Source organism: Typopeltis vanoorti, chromosome 2 (genome assembly GCF_054136105.1).
Source record: "Typopeltis vanoorti isolate ZY-2024b chromosome 2, IOZ_Tvanoo_1.0, whole genome shotgun sequence".
NCBI lineage: Eukaryota > Metazoa > Arthropoda > Arachnida > Uropygi > Thelyphonidae > Typopeltis > Typopeltis vanoorti.
The window spans coordinates 96,859,526-96,881,405 of record NC_143550.1 but is presented as its reverse complement, the minus strand read 5'-3'; the positions used below and the strand labels follow the sequence as shown (position 1 = coordinate 96,881,405).

Here is a 21,880-nt window from a genome sequence, read left to right as displayed (position 1 = left end):
TGTAATTCAAAGTATCAGTTTTATACCCTTTGTGAATTAGAACAATTTCACCATCTGTCCATTATTTTGGAACTTATTCTGTTTCATGATGCTGGTTAAAGAGACTCACTAGTAATTCCCTTAATCACAATCCAGATGGACTGCATCTAAATGGGTTTAGATGTCCAAAGAGAGTTATTCACTGAGCATGCTGAACCACACATTTGGGAAAACTTAAGCAATTGGGTGGAAGCAGGTGAGTTTGTGTGAAGACACAAATTCAACTGCAAACATGAGGCAAGTGAGTGTGAGAATAACCAAGTGCAGAATTTAGTCTCTCAAGCACATATATTGAATAAGGTAGTCAACTAATGAAGCAAAGATGAGTGGAGGGAGGTCTAAAGGCTTCAGTTTCTATATACTAATGCCAGAAGTATCAGGACCAAGAGGGAGGAGTTTTTGGCATTTGTTTGTGCAACCTTGTCAAAAGTTATAGGCATTAGTTAGACTTGGCTTACAGCAGATAATGCAGTTACAGGGATAAAATGTGAAGCATTTAGTATTTTCAGGAATGATAGAGAAGATAGGATGGGGAAGGAGGGATAGCAGATGATGGTGGATGAATTGCAGCCAAAAAAAAGAGGAGATAGGAGGGAAGGTGGCTGTTCATTTGAAGCAGTCTGGTGTGAGATCAAGGCCAGTAAGACAAAATATCAGATGGTTGTTGCTATAGGCCAAGGAGTTCCATGGATTATCTGGAAGACATGCATCGACAAATTACCACAATGAGCGGAGGGCGAGCGATTATTATGGGGGACTTCAACTATGCAAAGACTAGAAGGAAGAAAGCTCGTAGAAAGGAAATGGAATTTGTACACTTACTGATTACTTGAGGAAGGTGTGATGGAGGGGACTACGGGTGTAAGAGTATTGAACCCTGTCATAGGATCAGAAGAGCTATAGATAACCAAGGTGGCACATTGCCTCCAATTCGCAAAAGTGGCCATGCAAGCTTGACTTTGGAGATTGCAAAGCATGAGGAATATTCTATCATGAAGGGGTATATGTGGAACTACAAGGTAGGTGATTATGACAAGCTCAGGAGGAAGCTTAAATATGCACCATGGTATAAAACACTGCAAGAGAAGGACGTTAGTAGTGCATGGAAGATAGTTAAGGGGCATCTAGAGGAAGCAATATTAAATTATATACCTAAGGTAAGGAGAGTCAATCAGATAGGAGTTAGATGGATGAGTAATATCATTAAGTATGAGCTGCAGAAGAAGAAAATGCTATGGAAGGTACATGTATGGAGAAAAGTGACCAGAACTCATGAACAATACAAGGCTCAGACAAGAAAGGTGATCAGCATAGTAAGGGACACAAAATCAAATTATGAGAAGAATCTAGCTTAGCAGGCCAAACCAAATCTAAAAGAGTTATTTTGTTATGGCAGGTAAGAGGAAGAATCACTATTGAAGATTATCCTTAATGAGTGTTGATGGTGACAAGGTGGCAGAAGTAGATAAAATAGTTGAGTTACTGAGTGACCCTTTGATAGGATATAACTTCCTCCCTCTCATTCATATCATTTAGTTTCTTCCTTCACGTTTCATGATACTCTTCATTTGAATCAGCTCTTGCCTGACTTCTTCTCGCCTGCCATTATTGCCAGCTTTTTCATCTGTTATTTGATTATTACTTTTGTTTATACTGTTCTCATTTTTGGAATGCTGTAGTAGATGTAATCACACTTCTCATATGTCCTAATTCTCACATTCCGTACATTCACCTTCACAGTATGCACTTTCACATTTTTTGATGAATACATAAAAAGAGTTGTTGCAGCTTGTACACTAGGAAAAAATTCAGTAACACAAAACGCAATCTTTAAGTGGAACCATTTTTATGCTGCTGATGTGAACTGCATTATGGATGGTATTTTAAAAAGTCAAAACTCAAAATAGCAAACTTTATAAAGATAATTTATTGTTATCTTTTTTTTTTTTCAATTAGATTTTTTTCCATGTTAAAATTATGTATGTAGCTCAGTGTAAGTAGCGCTTGCGTCCTCTGCGCTAGGCCGCTCGAAGTTAGACCTATGTTCAAGTCTAGTCGCCGACTGGAGGAACTTTTTCTGAGCCTATCTTCGACCAGTTCCCGAGTTAGTCGATCTTTGGCACGGGAAAGCGGGTTTTTCCTCCCGAAAACTCGGGTTTTTAACCCCGTAAAATCAAGAAAATCGACCGTAGTATCCACTTTATTTCAGACGGTAACATATTCTGTTAGGATTAGGCACCAAGAGATGGCAGCACTTGTTTGCCAGCCTCTTCATCGGTGACTGCCTATAATTAGTGATAGACATGGACCAGCTATCTCCTGATTGGCTATCTGTGGAGATTGAACTGCCCATTAAGTCTACAAAAGCTAGATAGGGTTCAAAGGCCTCGCCTACTCCCTATTATGGAATAAAAGGCGTTAGCTGATTTAATTATTTATTTATAAATTATTTAAAACTGTTATTCCTCTTTCACATCATAAAAGAGAAATAGGAGAAGCAAGTTTGGTGTTTGCAGTTCTCCTGAAAAGGGATGTTGGACAGTTACTGAGCTTGTTTTAACAGGGCAAACAGAAAGTGGAAGAACGAAGGTTGCCAGTACAATGTATTAGTAACCATGGAAGTACCTGTAGAAGAGACACAGAGCTTAAACAATGCAACTATGAGACAAAGGCTGAAGTGGTTCTGCGATTCACTCATAGATGACCTTTCTCTTGCAGATTCACTTCGACCTCTGTCTCAGAGATATACTGTTTTGATTTTCTGTATTTATGTATTATTATTATTACACTACACCTCCATGGAGTCCTGCGAATGCATTCACGATGAAAGATGAGCATTAAGAAATAGAGTGTTTTATATTAAACTTCACCATTGCATTTTTGTATTTCACATGTGTAGTAAGTTCATAATGAAAGATGAGGCTCGTGATTCTGCTTTTTATGACATATTTTTAAATGTAATCTGCATTTTAAGGCCAATGAAATGTTAGTAATCATAGTACAGTTGGAAGAACAATTGGACAGTTTATCGTTTGTTTAGAATAGATTTGAGTATGATTCTTTTCAACCCACATATGGACAAATCAGCCAAGAACAAATGCAGTTGACAGGCAAAGGTATAAGTGGGATGATGTAGATGGGTATCTAGATAGTAGATTATGTAGCATACTGGTGTACGATGTATTGGTGTTTGGCGAATTATGTAGAGTGTTGGTGTATGGGAAATGGCAGATTATCTAGTGTATTGGTGCATGGTGTAGAATGAATTTCCACAATAAGTTTTTGAACTCCATGGAGATGTCATGTAATGATAATAATAATAACAATACATCATGAAAATTATGGAAACAACTACCACATTAGAGTAAAGCTTTAGTTTAATATAAACCAAAATAAACATGACATTTCGAACTTCACATTAAGGGTATCATCGGGAGTATACACATATATACAACGAAACAAGCTGCACTGCAATTTAAGGTATGCTAAAGTTACTGATCAACCATTAAAACTATTGGCCTGACCTCTGGTGAAAAAAAAATTTACTACATCAAAGCTAGATTCCTGTTATTATTATTATCTACTAGGTTATGGAAGTAAATTAAGCTGGAGAGCAAGATTAGAAAAAGAAGCCTGTGAAAGTTTGGTTAACCACCCTAATCTTAACAATAATGGTCGCATAAAAATCTGAAGAATTTGTATGGCACACATTCAGCCTTCTTAGTTTTCTGGCAAACCCTGACTTTAGACTTTAAACAATCTATTATTACATGGTCCATGGAGTCAACAGACTCATTGTGGGGGTTCATTCAACTGAAACCATATTTTTCATATAGAATCTTAAACTCTTTAACTCTCCTTGCATTAGCAACACATTCTGGTAATGCATTCCATTCACTGACAATTCTTCATGTAAAATATTTACTACTCACACCCTTCTTCACCAGACTTTTACATAACTTCCAGGAATGACCTCTGGTTCTTCCCCTCTCACCCTCCACTATTTTTACAATCTCCTCTAGATTAATCCAATAAAGTCCCCTCACTAACTTAAACGTTTCTATCATGACATTTCTTTTCTTCCTTCCTGTCCAGCAAACTCTCCAATCCACATTTCTTCAACCTCTCTTCATAGTCAGCATTCCTAACTCCTGATATTGTCTTAGTCACTCGTCTCTGGACCCTCTTCAATGTCTCCACATCACATTGAAAACCAGGTGACCAGATCTGTGAACAATAGTCCAAGTGTGGTCTGACCAGTGCCTTATACTGTGGCACAACCACTTCCTTATCCTTGCATGTCAGTGTATTTCTTATCATAGCAGCACTACAATGTGCAACCTTTGCTACACTAGTAATATATCCTCTAAACTTCAGTCTACTGTCAACTATCACTCCCAAATCTCTAATCTCTTCATGCAGTACAGCACCATCGATATAGTACACAGCCTTATATTTCTGCACTCCAAAATTGCCCTTATTGATATTAAATCTACAACCCCACTCTTTTGTCCAAATAAAAAGTCTATTCAAATCTTCAACCTCTTCATAGCACTGATGCTGAATCCCTTCAGCATCAGTGCTACTTATAATTCTTCCCAACTTTGCATTATCAGCAAATAACTGAAGATCCCCAGTCAATCCACATGATATATCGTTTACAAACCAATTAAACAGCAGGGGCCCAAGAACAGAATCCGTTTGCATGCCACTGGTTAACCTTCTTTTTTGAGACACTGCTCCATCATACACAACCTGCTGGTATCGTTCAGAGCGCCAATCTGCGATCCATCTAACCCAGGGGTCTTCAACACATTGCCCGCGGAACTCTTTGCCGTGGCCCGCCATCCATTTAGAAAAAATAACTACTTAACCTTAAAACGCGATTAAATAAAAAAATAATTTCAATGAAGCCCGTGGACCACTAAGACTATATTGCAGTATTTAGAATTGTAAGATGCTTTCCAGATTCACAAGGAACGCTGTGCATTTGATACTTTACATAAAATCCTATAAAAATAAATATTAAATAGACATGCTTCTTCAGCCATCTACCAGCGCCAAGCGGTACTTAAGTACTAGTACTAACGTCGCAGCTAGATGGCTGAGGCAGTAGTTCGTTCGAGTGTGCTGTCTAATGCCTTCCAGTACATCTCGAAGGTTCTCGATACTGCGTTATTTTCATATAAATACAAGAGAATCTCATCCATAGCCAGTCAATCAGTCGTGAACAGATATTCATGTATAAGAGCACGCAGGTTCGCTGTGTCAGCCATAGCCTATTGTGGTTTTATATTGCCAGACTTCTTTCATTAGTGTGAGACGTATTCAATGGATAATGACCGTTACACGGCCATTGTGGATCATTTTTTGGGTTCACCTTCCATCACTATGACGTCTACGAGTAAAAAGCGTAAATCAAGTGATTCTTGTCGGGATTTTTAATGAAAAGTGGACTAATTTTTACTTTTTTGTGCCGATCGACGATAAGCCAGTGTGCTTAATTTGTCGTGAGTCAGTCTCAGTATCAAAAGAATACAATATAAAACGACACTATGAGACAAAGCATGCGTCCAATTTCGATCAGCTTCAAGAGTGGCTTCGTGCATTATAATAAGGCTGATAATCCAAATATAAATAAATTAATAAATATATTTATATAACGAGAAAAATTGGCGGTGCTGCAGTTCCGCAGTGCCTATGCATGAGACGCCCCTGTTTGGAAGCACATACTTCTCCAGGAAGAAGCATGTGAAGTCCAAGACAAAAACTCAGATTACTGACCATCATCTCGAGAATACTCTGCGCATAGCCTCTTCCAACATTGATGCCAACATCGACAAGCTGGTCAGGGAAAAACATTGCCAAGTTGCCCATTGACATTGTAAAAAATGAATATTTTCTTCATTAAATTATCTTTTTTCAAGTATTGATTGTATTTACTTACCATGAACCTGACTCCTACCAATGCTCTTATAGCTGAGTTTGTTTATTTTTATAGAATTTTATGTAAAGTATCAGATGCACAGCATTCCTTGTGAATCTGTAAAGCATCTTACAATTCTAAATATCGCAGTATAGCTTAGTGGCCCATAGGCTTCATTGAAATTTTTAATGTGGCCCGCACTATCTGAAAGGTTGAAGACCCCTGATCTAACCAATATACTATCTATTCCCATCCTCTACAGCTTGTACACCAACTTATCATGTCATAATCTATCAAACACTTTTGCAAAGTCTAAGAATATCACTGTATATGATTCCCCCTTATCTAACACACACACACACTCGTCACCTTATCATAAAATGCAAGTAAATTACTGAAACAGGACCTACCTTTTACAAATCCATACTGACCATCATAAAGAATGCCATGTCCATTAACCCAACCAATCTCTCTAACCTTGACCACAAATGCAGTTATACCCTATAGTTGGAGACTTCTGTCTTAGAACAGTGCTTGTGGAGTGATATTTTACCTTCTTTCCACTCCTTAGGATCCCCTACCCACTGCAAGACATTCATTAAATAACCAGGTCAAGGGCATAACCAACTGTGGTGCACATTCCTCAAGCATATGTGGTGATATGTCATCCATTCCCACAGCCTTATTCACATCTAACCCAACCAACATCTGATACACTTCTGTTTCTTTCACTTCCAGTTCTCCTAATACTTGCCTCTCTTCTATATATTGTACCAGATAATTTCTACCAATGTGATATATGCTGATAAAGTGCTCGTTTAGTAATTCTACTATATCTTTTGCAGCTGTTAATCTGCTGCCATGACTATCCACCAGTGTTAGTCTGTCATAATTATTCTTCCTCTTGCTTGCCATGTAGCGGAAAAATTCTCTTGAGTTAACCTTGGCCTGACCAGCCAATCTCCTCTCATACTGCATCTTTTCTTTCTTTACCATGCTCATCACCTTTCTAGCCTGCACTTCATACTCTTCATGGATCTGATCACCACCAGCTGTCTTGTACCTCCTCCATAACATTTTCTTTTCCAGCACAGCTTGCTTGATTTTGCATCCATTTCACTCCCACTCTATTTACTTGCTTAACTCTAGATATTCAGTCATACATTGCTTTTGTTAGATACTGAGTTTCCATGCATTGTCAACATCTTTTTCTGCTCAGCTCATCTACCCAACATACTGATGCTAACTGACTATAGAGCTTCCTATAATCACCTGCTTTATACTTCCATATGTATCCATTTTTGGCAGTGACCTTTTCTTGTTTCATCACTTCCCAAACAAGTACCTCATGATCACTCTCATCAACTGATAGCAGTGTCAACACCTCATTAACAACTAATCTTGTGAAGTTATCACCAAATCCAAAACATTAAAGCCCGTAGTTGCTTCAATCACATGCTGCTTAAGATATTTATCTCTCAGAAATTCCACAAACTCACTCTCCTTGTTCCCATACACTATCTCCTCCTTCCAGTCTATATTCCTGTAATTAAAGTCTCCCATCAGAATTACCTTCTTTTTACATGTCCAACTAATTATGAGAGCTTGGTCCATCTTTACTACGCATTGCCTCAGTCCTGAAGATACTTCAGGCGCAAACTTTGTTTGCATACACTTGGATAAAGGATTAAACTAAATTTATTATAATGTAACCAAGTGGAAAATAAACTTCTAGCATCTTTCTCTAAATCCAGAGTAATTTAATAATAAGATAGTACACCTTTTGGCAACTCATATAGGTTAATATGACCTCTCCATTGCTTCTGCCTTAGTATCACCACTTCTGGGTCTGGCTCCCATTGACGAGACCTCAATAAAGTTTGAAACCGGTCTGGGTAGTGGCCCTTCCCTTAATGCATAGTATTATGCATGTCTGCAAGGAGATGTGCTTTGCATTATGGGAGATACTGAGACAAGGAGTGATGAGAGCTTGGTCCACCTTTACTGCTAGTTGCCTCAGTCCTGAAGGATACTTCAGGCGCAAACTTTGTTTGCATACACTTGGATAAAATATTAAACTAAATTTATTATAATTTGCCTAAACATTTCACAATCAGTATTCTCTGCATTCCCTAGCCTATAACAGTATCCTATCAAATATACTAACCTGTTTATTTCAACTTTGCACCACACAGATTCAAAATCTGTGCATGCACCATCAATTTCCACACTTTGCAGACACAATTGCTCTGCAATCATTAACAGCACTACCCCCTCCTCTTTTCACATCTCTATCGTTACAAAAAATTATATCCTTCAAATTCTATTCCCAACATCACATCCTCCTCAGACAACCAAATTTCACTTATTCCAATTACTTTTGGGTAATTTAATTACTTTAATTTAATTAATTAAATTTTGTAACCTAATAATAAATAATATAGATAATAATAATAACACGATTCTAGCTTTGATGTAGTTTTTTTTTTTTCACCAGAAGTCAATCCAATAGTTTTAGCGGTTGATCAGTAACTTTATCATATCATGTAGACTGCAGTGCAGCTTGTTTCTTTGTATATATATGTGTATACTCCATATTATTATTATTATTATTATTACCCAAGACCCCATGGAGTCAAAGAATCATCTGGGAGGTCTTTTTATCATACACACAGCTCGTCATACTGTGCTTTAAACACACTCAAATTCTCTGCAGACACCACACTTTCGGGCAAGGCATTCCAATCATTCCCCTATTCACGCCCTCTTTATACAGTTTCTAAGGATGACCTCTTGTTCTCCCCTGATCTCCCACTATTTTCTGTAGAACCACTCCAGCATTGATCCTGTAACAACCCTTTACTAACTTGTAGGTCTCTATCATATCTTCCCTCTTCCTCCTGTCCCCCAGACTCTGCAAGTTGCATTTTCTCAATCTTTCCTCATACTCAACATTCCAGAGGTTAGAAGCTACCTTAGTCAGTCACCTCTGGACCCTTTCCAACATCTCTTCGTCCTGCTGAAAACCAGGTGAACAAATCTGGGCACAATAGTCCATATGCAGCCTAATCAAAGCCTTATACAACGGAACAAAAATCTCCCTATTTCTACAAGTCAGTGTCCTGCCCATCATTCCCAGAAGCCTTTGTGTTGTCCTCACAATTTTGACTATGTGTTAACTAAATTTCAGATCTTTATCCACTATCACCCCCAGAAACCTTATTTCCTCCACCTCCAACAATATATCCTCACCAAGCATAAATTCTGCATCCCATCTTTGTTTTTCACATTTTGCAACAGATATCCTTAATCTATAGGTCAAAACGTTGAGTGTTTATTTTGGCTTATATTAAACTAAAGTTTTACTCTAATGTAGTAGTGGTTTCCATAATTTTCATGATGTATTCTGATCACTGTGTAAGCATGAAGGAAAGGGGGAAAAATAATTAACAGAATGTATAACCTCAAAATATTATGTTATGGTAGAAAAAATAATGTTTTATTCTTATGTTGAACAAAAATTCTGTACTTACCATCAATCTATCTATCTATATATATATTTACTTATTCAAAATTCCTCATTACCAGTAATATTCCCTAAAAGTTGTTCGTTTTTCTTCAGAAGCAGGCAGTATTAATACAGCAACTAGAAGAAGAACTTCGTCTTGCACACATGCGAAATCCAGATGCTGAAATTCAGCAACATCTAGAAGCTCTTTATACAGAGAAGGAACATATGACTAAAGAAATTTATCTTCTCAGGGAAACCATTAAGGTAATTCAATAATTTTTTTTAAGTTGAAATACTTGCTGTTATCACTGTTCCCATACTGTTAAAAGAATTTCCTTATTATACAGGATTGCCCATTAGTCATAAAGGGTTTTAAACATTTAATAGCTTTTTTATTTATTAATTATAATCCCTTTTTTATGATGCAATACAGATCCTGGAGATTTTTTTTAATAGTTATGAAAACTACATAACGTAAATGCCTTTCATTTTCAGCTTCACAAAGATAGGCTCTTTCTATGTCATGTTCTGTGATTTATTAATTAATGTTTCTGACTGCACCGCCATAATTTCTGCACAAATGTTCTCCTTCAGCTGTCGGATTGTTTGAGGTGCTTGTTCCCATACACCTTTTCCTTCAGGTAACCCAATAGGAAGAAGTCAGGAGCTGTTAGATCTGGAGAAAAGCGATAACCAATTAATTGCAGATCTTTGCAAAATTATTCGCTCACCAAAAATGTGGCTTAGAAATTCATGACTCAACAGTGATTTTGGTTCATTGTTGGGTTGTGAAATTTTCCATGATTAATTTCTCAAATGTTGCTTAGAATATTCCTGAAAAAAAAAAATACAATGAAAATATTAGTAATCAAAAAAATTATTCAGATTTTAAATCTCCCTCAGGATTTATGGGCCACCCTCTATTTATCATTTATGTTTCAAAAATATTAAAAGTTCATTATTATATAATCATCTCTAATTATACCTCACACACTCATCAGACAGAAAAAAAAATACCAAAGTGAATAAGATAAAATGTATGAAGCATAATGTAAAGCTAGAGAGAGAGAGAGAGAGAGAGAAAGAAAAAATGAGGAAAATTGTAGAGTTGAATTTTGTGATTTTTGGAAAATATTTTATATGGATCATTATTATTATTATTATTACCCCCAAGACCCCATACAGTCAAAGACTCATCTAGGAAGTCCTTTTATCATACAGCTCATCATACTGTGCATTAAACATACTCAAATTCTCTGCAGACACCACACTCTCAGGCAAGGCATTCCAGTCATCACAACTCTGCATGCAAAAAACCTGCTTCTCACTCCCCTTGTTATCCTCACATCCCCCTTATACAGCTTCCAGGGATGACCTCTGGTTCTCCCCCGATCTCCCATTGTTTTCTGCAGAACCTCTCCAACATCGATCCTATAACAACCCTTACTAACTTGTAGGTCTCTATCATATCTCCCCCCCTTCCTCCTATCCACGAGATTCTGTAAATTCCACCTTTTCAACCTTTCCTCATATTCGACATTCCAGAGGCCAGAAACTACCTTAGTCAATCACCTCTAGACCCTTTCCAACATCTCTTTGTCCTTTTGAAAACTGGGTGACCAAATCTGTGCACAGTAGTCAATGTGTGGACTAATCAAAGCCTTATACAGTGGAACAAGAATATCCCTACTTCTACAAGTCAGTTTCCTACACATCATTCCCAGTCCAGAAGTCTTTGTGTTGTGCTCACAATTTTGGCAATATGTCCCCTAAATTTCAGATCCTTATCCATCTCTGATTTCCTCCACCTCTGACAATATATTCCACCAAGCATAAATTCTACATCCCATCTTTGTTTACCAAATTTTAAAACCTTACATTTTGCAACATTGAACTCGCATCCCCATTCCCGTGCCCATTCGCACCAATTTATTTTAACTCTTCTTGTAAGGCCACAACATCATCTCTACTCTTCATAGTTCGTCTCAACTTTGCATCATCTGCAAACAACTGAAAATCTCCATCCAAATCTTTGCCAATATCATTAACATACAAATTAAACAGTAATGGCCCTAAAACAGACCCCTGAGGTACACAACTAGTGACTTTCTTCTTCCGGGATATTGCTCCCCCATACACAACTTGTGATAGCTATCAGATAGCCAGTCTCCAATCCAATGCACTAATCTAATATCCAACAAATATCTGACTATCAACTTATCATTCAGTCATCTATCAAAAGCCTTTGAGAAATGTAAGTATATTACTGTGTATCTCTCTCTCCTCTGTCCAAGGAAGCCGTCACCTTATTGTAATAAGTAAGTACATTACTAAAACATGACCTTCCTTTAGCAAATCCATACTGTCCACCAAAGATAATATCATTGTTATCAACCCAATTTTGGATCTTAGTTCTCACAAGCTTCTCCAACTACTTAACCACAACACCTGGCACACAGATAAGCCTATAATTGAATGCTTGAGTTCTATAATCTCCCTTATGAAGCAGCACAATCTTGTCCTCCTTCCACTCCTTTGGAATTAGACCCAGTGCAAGACTCATCTTAAAAAAAAATATTTCAAGGCAGATTTCAACTCCCTGGCACATTCCTTCAGAATATGTGGTGATATATTATCAAGTTCCACAGCCTTAATAACATCAAGTTTGCTAAACTCCCTATACACCTCTAGCTCACTTACAGTCAGTCTGTCTTCCCCATCATCAACTGCTCTTTATCTCTCCATGATGTCACATTCACAAGAATGAAAGACCTTTTTGAACTGCTCATTAAGCATATCCACTATATCTTCTGCAACAGTTATCCTTATACCATTTTCTCCAATCAATGCTATCCTTCAATAATCATTCTTTTTTTTTGCTGGCTACATATCGAAAGAACTGCCTAGGATTCCTTTTGGCTTCACTGGCTAACTGCTGCTCATACGTCAGTTTTGATACCCTTACCGACCAAGTCACCCACCTTTCCTGGTATTTGTAATCCTCATGGAATAGGTTATTACCACTTCCCTTATGCTGCCTCCATAATGCCCTTTTTCTTTGTATCGAATCCTTAATCTCTTCATTCATCCATTTCACACCTATCTTATTTAACATTCTGACCCTTAGAATGCATTTAGACATTGCTTCTACTAGACAGTTCTTGCCATCAACTAACTCCTTATTGAATGCTACACCTGCAAGCTGTCTCCTGAGCTATTCATAATCACCACCCTTTTAGTTCCACATATAACCTTTTCTCACAGAGATCCTTACACTGCTGGCAACCACCCAAATAATCAGTTCATGGTCACTCTCACCAATTGGAGGGTGATTGGACACCTCATTTATAATTATATCCTCTGATTAGATGATCAAATCCAAGACCCTCAATCCTCGCATGCCCTCTGTTACATACTGTCTGAGGTAGTTGTCCCGCAAAACTGAAGAAACTCATTTTCTTTATTTCCAGTTGTATTATCTCATCCTCCCAGTCTATATTGTCATAATTAAAATCACCCTTTTTCTTATTTGCTTGGCTAATTTGATTATACATTTCATAGGCACTACCATCCACATTTCCCGGTCTATAACACCATTCAACCAAGTATTTCATTCTATTCACCTCTATCTCACATCATGCTGCCTCAAAACCACTGGCACTATTTCCCTTTTGCATCTCTATTTTGTATGGACTTAATTCTTTCTCTGTCATCAAGAGCATTCTTCTTCCCTTTTTACCCTTTCTGTCCTCATGAAACACATCATACCCTTCCATCTCTATTCCTCTCAGGATGTTGTCCTAATCCAACCATATCTCACTTATTTCAACAATTTTTGGGTGAACAGACCCAATTAATGCAACCATTTCATTTGCCTTGTTTCTTACACTTCTATCATTTGTATACAAACACAGTAGCTCTTTCCTGGATCTATAGCTAGTTCCACTGATACCACTCATTCGATGTGATTTCTCCATGCTGAACGCAAGCCATTTCCCTTTCTCCTTGTTCATCTTAGAACCCTCTTCAACTTCAACTGTTTCCTCTCGATCCCAGGTCATCCCCCTTCCCTTCATGTCTACACATGCATTCACATCCACTTGGAGCATCCACCTTTCTCACGCTGTGTTCCCCTGTTGAACCTGAGCCTTCCTATTTCCTTGTCCGTCTTGCACACCCGTTCTCTCGTTCTCCATACTCATGCCGCTCACTTCTTTATTCATAACCACCTCTTCAATCTCTCCTGTCATACTCTCTTGCTCTTCGACATCACTTCCCACTTGATCAGATTCATTCTCTGGACTCACTTCTCTACCTTCCAGCAGCAGTCTCTCCAAGCAACTCACACCAAAATCACTCAAATGCAGTCCATCACTCTTATACAGTTCACTTCATCCTTCAAACTCATTCTCCACTTTAACAAATTACACTCCTTTCTCCTCACACATTTCTGCAAACATATTCATAATCCTTATTTTCTGCCTCATCTCACCACAGTCATACCTAGGCAACATGCTTATTACCATTGTTATCATATTATTTTGTTTTATCCATCTAAGCAACCTCCTGATATCCAATCTGACATGTTCTTTGTTCGCAGTCGAGTCATTTGTATCTACTATTTTGCTCGCTTACTTCTCATATCCAATGCCTCAACCACTCTACTCATTCTACCTCCAGTAAAATACACCTTTAATAATTGAATCACCCTACAACATTACTCGTGGGTCTTTCGTTACCTCCTTTATACTAACATTATTTGTTTTCATCATTTTCACTCTCCCATACAATTCTCGAATTTTCTTAACTTCATTCTGCATCTATTTCATCTCTTACCTCATCCTAACCAACTCAACTTTCGAATCTTGCATTAAATTTTCAGTCATTCATTCTTCCGAATTTTTGAACTTTCGAACCCTGCATCACACTTTCATTCTCATTCATTCTTTCGAGTTTTCATACTTTCAAACTTTGCATCGAACTTTTGCTTTCATTCATTCTTTCAAATTTTCGAGCTTTCGAACCTTGCATCACACTTTCAGTTTCATTCATTCTCTCAATTTCATTGCCTTCTGCCGTATTCGCATCACTTTCGTCTTTCTTACCATCAATTATGTTTCCCAGATCGCTTGTTTTCTTTTTCAAAACTGCTTTAACATTTTTTCTCTGCCCTTTTACACCGTCCTTCTCTATCAGACAAACACTCATTCTCCTTGTGGTATTCTTGCTGCTAACACTTTCAGTCATCAACATATTAGCACTCATCAAGTACTCATTCAGCTCACACTTTGCACACACCCTCCTTTCATCTGCCTTAAATATCCACAATTTATCTAGGTAATCAAACGAGTACATCTGACATTTCACGAAATGACCAAAGTCGAAGTTAAATTCCTGCATGGACAAAGTTGCCACTATCTTTCCTTTGCTAGTTATTACGCTAAGCTCTAATATCATCGAATTTGTAAATACATTATTAAATAAATTTTGAAATAATTAATATACTATTAATTATTTCAAAAAACTTATTTCATGATATAAGTATTATGACTTACGAAACTTATTGGGGTGTTTTTTTTAGTTTAATAAAATTTAATTCTCATTAACAAACATGTAGCCTCCATTTTAATTTAGAAATATTATGTGGTTTAGAAACTACATTAATCTGAAGAACCAAATCTTGATCCTTGTGTTCTCTCTACTACATGTTGCCTGAGATACCTGTCCCCTCAAGAATTTCAGAAATTCCATTCCCTTGCTACTGTGTGATGCTTTTTCTGCCCAATTTATACTGCTATAGTTAAAATCTTCAATGATGATCACTTGCTTTGCATTCACTAAACTGATCTGCTGAAAAATTTCCTGCTTGTCATCCTCTATGTTCCATAGCCTATAGCAACATCCCACCAAATATCTTGTCCTGCCCATCTCTGCTACCACCTCACACCATACACTTTCAACTCATCAATCCATTTGCCTTTCCTATCTTGCCAAAATATACCATACTCTCCTACTTCTTTTCCTGAGAGGAAAAGAAGTAGGAGGGTATGGATTCTGTACTACTACTACTACTATTGTTATTATTACGTGACACCTCCAGGGAGGGCACCCACTCTACAGCTCTCTGCCTCCTCTGTTCAATCCACCAGCTACAATGAACTGCAACAACACCACCAACAGCATCTACCATCCACCATCACTGCCACTAGTATTTTCACAGACAATCACAAACATCCATGCTCACAGTGGGATTTGAACCCACAGCCTTTTGGCTAGAGAACAGATACACTTACCACTTGGCCAAATAGGCCGGCAATACTAGAAAATAGAATCTAGAGATTATAATATAGACTATAGATTCACAGATCATTACTTAATAATCTTAGGTAGGCTGAGGCTATCAATGCAACCAGATTCACTTCCTTTATTCCTGATACTCCTGGATTTGTATAAAGATACACAAATCCATTGTCACCATTTATATACATGTTATTATTCCCCTTAGGCTTCACTTAATTCTGCAAAATACCATATATTCTCCCATCTCCCATGTGACTATCCCCACGAAAGGCCACACCTACTACCATACACCGTGGGATCTCTAGTTTCCCTGTCCTAACACTCTCACTTCACCCGAGAACAACACTCACCAGATGCCTATGGCCTTCTATGCATACTGTACTTTTGTATATTATATATTTGTACATTTTGTATATTGTACTTTTGTATACTGTACTGCTCTCTTCTATCCTCAAATATACTCCAAGCATCCACATGTTCCAGACTCTCTTTCAACACATCCTTGCCATTATGCCATTAATTATTTCTGCTCTTCTCCTCATTTCTGCATCATCATTACCTGGGTAAAACACTCACTATCTTCCCTCTCTTACACTTTTCTGCTGCACATATCCTAACAATAACCTAAATTCTCTCACCATCCTATTCACACTACCTCTCAGTCATTTATACCAACCATCACTATTATATCATCCACATTCTCATCTTGCTTTATTATTGTATACACACACTCTCTATTATTCCTCCAGACAAGCACTCCTCTAGCATTCTATTCTCTACAAATCATCAAATCTTCATACATTACTCCCCTCACAGATCATTCATTCCTTTCTTATCTGCATCCCTCACTCACTCTCCTTCAACATTCTTCCTTCTTGCTCTTGTGCTTATCATCTGCCTTCCTGTTATCTCAAATTCCCTATGGAAATAAGAGACTTTCTCTCATTCCCATAACTTTCTCTTGAACTTCTTGTCTGTCTCACATTCATCAACCTTTCTAGTCAACTCATTTTTCAGACCCTGCACTTCATTTTTCAATACCTCTGTCTCCCTCTCCACACATCCTATCTTCACTTGAGATTCATTGACACAGTCAGCACCATCCTTCAGATCTTTGATATTTCCACAAGTCCACCACCTGACTTTCACCTGCCTTCCTTCCCTCTCAATCATGCTATTCATAACTCTCTCCTAACAAGAACATGCTATCACTTGCTGTCATTGAAACCTGAGATATCTGAGACACTTATATTGATATTGCCCAACTCCTCCCACTGTCTACATTTCATGCAAGCTTGCATCCACCCCCCCCCCACACACACCTCATCTTACCTGCCACATTTTTAAATGGTAGAAAATTCAAATGCAGCAGCCAGACCATGCCACAAAATCCTATATTATATTTTGCAAATTGTTATTTTTAAATTTTGGCAGGCTGGGCAATAACAAATCAGTAAATAAAACAAATATGTACAATACACAAATAACGTCTGTGAGGTTAGCTGAGTGGCTATGCATTTCGTAACCATATGCCAGGGAAAGGAATGTCCTGGCTTCAATTCCTCTTGCTAATGTGAGGTGCTTAGGATCTTTCTCAGACTGATATGGGGGAAGATCTGGATGAGGATATTCAGTTGTTTTCAGATGATGCAAAGTTGGGACGAACTATGAGGAGTAGAGCAGATGTTCTGGCCTTACAAGAAGACTTGAATAGATTGAGTGAATGAGCAGGAGTGGGGATGCCAGTTCAATCTTGCAAAATGTAAGGTTTTAAAATTTGGGAAACAAAGATAGGATGTAGAATTTACACTTGGTGAGGATATATTGTTGGAAGTGGAGGAAATAAGAGATCTTGGCGGTGATAGTGGATAAGGATCTAAAATTTAGGGGACACATCGCCAAAATTGTGAAGACAACACAAAGACTTCTTGGAATGATGCAGAGGACACTGACGTGTAGAAGTAGGGAGATTCTTGTTCCATTGTATAAGGCTCTGATTAGGCCACACATGGACTATTGTGCTCAGATTTGGTCACCTGGTTTTCAGAAGGATGAAGAGATGTTGGAAAGGGTCCAAAGGTGACTGACTAAGGTAGTTTCTGACCTCTGGAATGTCAAGTATGAGGAAAGATTGAAAAGATGTAATTTGCAGAGTCTAGTGGAGAGAAGGAAGAGGGGAGATATGATAGAGACCTACAAGTTGGTAAGGGGTTGTTATAGGATCAATGGTGGAGAATTTCTACCGAGAATAGTGGGAGATCAGGGGAGAACCAGAGGTCATCCCTGGAAACTGTATAAAGAGGGTGTGAGTAGGGGAGTGAGAGGCAGGTTTTTTTCGTGCAGAGTTGTGAATGATTGGAATGCCTTGCCTCAGAGTGTGGTGTCTGCAAGGAGTTTGAATGTGTTTAAGACGCGGTATGATAAGATGTGTGTGAGATAAAAGGACCTCCTAGATGAGTCTTTGACTCCATGAGGTCTTGTTTAATAATAATAATAAATAATAATAATAATAATTATGGGATACTAAGGAAAGTGATCAGAGCTCAGTCAACCTTTGCCACAAGTTGCCCCAGCCTGAAGGTACTTCAGGCACAAACTTTGTTTGCTTACACTTGGGTAAAGGATTAAACTAAATATATAATTTATAGTCTAACTAAGTGGAAAAAAACAACTTCCAACATCCTTTCTGTAATCCAGAGTAATTTAATAATAAGGTGTGACTCTTTTGGCAACTGGCCTATGAAAATATGACTTCTGCATTGCTTCAACCTTGGTGTCACCTCTGGGTCTGGCTCCTATTGACGAGATCTCTAAGATTCGAAACTGGTTGGAAGCTTGGGTAATGGATAGCTATGCTGTAGCCAATGAAGTTCTAACTGAGGCTTGGCTGTTGCTGTTACCCAGATATATAAGGGTAATGGATGGCAATGCTGTAACCCATGAAATTAACTGAGGCATGGGTGTTGCTGTTACCCCTCAGATGAAATATGAGAGGGATCTGCTCGGTGGTGGGGTGAGCCTGTTACTGAGGGGAACTATGCTGAGTTTTGATCCTTCAGGTTGCTCATTGTTTTGTTGGGTGATCTGGGGGATCTCACGAGATTTTGGAGAGGTAACCCTGCACTTAAACAGGGAAAACTGGTCTGGGCAGTGACGCTTCCCATAATGCATAGCATTATACATGTCTGCATCATGGGATACTAAGGAATGTGATCAGAACTCACTCCACCTTTGCCATGAGTTGCCCCAGTCCTGAAGATACTTCAGGAGCAAACTTTGTTTGCTTACACTTGGATAAAGGATTAAACTAAATATATAATTTACAGTCAAACCAAGTGGAAAAAAAAATTCCAAGGGAGTGAGAAGTAGATTTTTTTGCATGCAGAGTTGTGAATGATCAGAATGCTTTGCCTGAGTCTATGGTGTCTGCAGAGAATTTGAATGTGTTTAAGGGAATGATGAGCTGTGTGTGTCTGTGTATGACAAAGGGATCTCCTAGATGAGTCATTGACTCCATGAATGTCTTAGAATAATAATAATAATAATAATAATAATTAGCAGGATGCTGCTAATGATATCAGTGATTTGAATCCAGTTAGAGTTTGAAACGTATGATGTAATAATAATAATAACTGTTTTTCGTGTGGGAGTGAGTTTAATGCCATGTAGTGTGAGGCAGAATCTAACAAGGTCAAATATATAATAGGGTGTTGTTACAGACCTGGTGGATTGGTTGCTAGTGATGAAGAAATGCATCACCAAATAAAGAAGATGGTGCAAAAAGGAGTAATCATGATGGGAATTTAATTATCCAAGTGATTGGGTAGCAGTTAAATTTCATGAGAAGAATGAAACTGAATTTATTGAGCTGTTGCAAGACAACTTCCTCAAGCAGCATGTAACAGAAGGAACTCAAGGTCAAAGAGTGTTAGATTTTATTATGGTGTCAGAGGGTGTTTCAGTTAAAGATGTAACTATTCACCTCTGGTTGCTCACAGTGACCATGCAGTACTCACTTGGAGTTTGGCTAAGTTTTATAGGATGTTCTATTTAGAAAAGGTTAAATGTCGAACTACAAAGCAGGAAATTATGACCAATTGAGGAGTATTCTGGATTCAGTGCAATGGTATCAGTTGCTGGATGGGAAGAATATCAACAGCGCTTGGGAAGCATTTAAAAAAATACTTAAATGATGCAATATCAGAATGTGCCTGAAGAGTTTGAAGAATAAGCTAAGTGCCTTCATAGTGCAACTGGAAGAACAATGGTACATTGCCTCCTTGGATTGGAAAAGGCCTTCAGCTTTCAGGACATGCAATTTACAGACAAAAAAATACTAGTGGTGGTGGTGGTAGTGGGCAGTAGATGACGTTTGTGTAGATGACGGAGACAGAGAGGTGTATAGTAGGTGCCCTACCTTGATACCTTAATGAGTCTTTGGACTCCATGGAGGTGTCACGAAATTATTTATTCAGCAAATAGGGTAGAATATAATGGATGTGTGATCTTATCAAGCAAGAGATTTTTAAGAAAAGGATGATGGGGAAGGAATACCATTTGCATAGCATGATGTTCTTTATGAAAATTATAAGCATCAAACCAGAAAAGTCACAACTGTTGTACAGAAGCTAGTCTGAGTACCAAAAGAAACTAGCTCTGGAAACTAAAAATCACACCAAAGAAATCTGTCAATTATGCTGCAAGTATAAGAAAGAATGAATATGAAAGAATAATGCTGCTGAATGCAGATGGTGTACATGACATGTGCAGAAGAGGTTCAACAACTGAGTGCCCATTTTTCTAAATGGGCACTCAGTTGTTGCGCTCCACCTGCACATGGTTTATCCACCTGGTTTATACAACATTGAACTCACTGCTACCTCTTCACTGGATGTGGAAACCCAGGTGTGTGAGGAGAAATTATTAGAGCTGTTTCACAAACTGAATAAGAATTCAGCAATAGGGAATGATGGGATGTCAGCACAGATGCTAAATAAGTATTCAGCTGAACTGGCTAGTCCTTTGACCAGGCTATATAATTTGAGCCACAGAACAGGAAAGATTCTGCAGGAATGGAAAGAATGTATGTAATCCCATTGCATAAGGGTACTGCAAAGACTATTGACCAATCAGTATCTCAGGAGTGGTGTTGGTGGAGAAGATTTAAAAAAAACTGTTTAGGGCTCGCATTCAGAAATGGGTTGACAAAGAATCTCTACTTTGCAATGAACAGCATGGGTTTACTAAGGGAAAGTAATGTTTTAGGAACCTACGCACATTCTATAATAATTGAGCTAGACAAGGAGAATGGATGCACCATGATATTTTTGGATTTTGCTAAGGCTCTTGACAGAATACAGAATGGAAGACTGTTACATAAATTGGAGAATATGGGATTAGATTATAAAATATTAGCATGAATAAGAGGATGGCTGATCGACAGATATCGAAAAGTGGTATATGGGGGATGTGAATCTGCAAGATTTAAGGTAATCAGTAGTGTAAAACAAGGATGAGTCCTTGGTCCACTGTTATTCAATATGTACATTAATGACATTGGGAAGGATTTGACAAGTGACATACAGCTATTTGCTGATGATGCAAAGATAGGTAGGGTCATCAGGAATGCGGCTGATATGCAGCACTTGCAAAATGATTTGAATAGGTTGGAATTGTGGGCATCAGAAAATGGCTGGGAGTTCAGTGTCAGTAAACATCATGCACTTTGGTGTGATTAGATATCAAGTGTCATATTATATTTTGGGGATTATGCTAGAAGAAACTGATCAGGCTAGGGATCTTGGGTTGTTAATAGATAGGAGGTTGAAGTTTAGGGACCATGTAGCAAAGATTGCAAATACAACTCAAAAGATAATTGCAATGCTGAAATGAATGTTCACATGTATAAGGATGTCATTTTGCCTCTTTACAAGGCCTTTATAAGACCTCACTTGGACTATTATGTGCAGGTCTGGACTCCTGGTTTCCGTTGTGATTCTGATATATTGCAGAGAGTGCAAAAGTGTTAAAAATGATATCAGGATAGTGGAATACTGATTATGAAGACAGATTGAGAATTTGTATACTGCAGAAGCAAGCAGGAG

The 21,880-nt window shown here is 38.1% G+C and overlaps 1 protein-coding gene across 1 annotated transcript in view; it reads left to right on the top strand.

The window, feature by feature from the left end:
- The window catches only part of brp (ELKS/RAB6-interacting/CAST family member bruchpilot), a 430,961-nt gene that overhangs the window by 189,532 nt on the left and 219,549 nt on the right, over positions 1-21,880 (top strand). Inside the window, exon 2 of the mRNA XM_090402027.1 lies at positions 9,588-9,740. Within this exon, the coding sequence (XP_090258153.1) occupies positions 9,588-9,740 (153 nt within the window). The remainder of the gene's footprint in view (positions 1-9,587; positions 9,741-21,880) is intronic.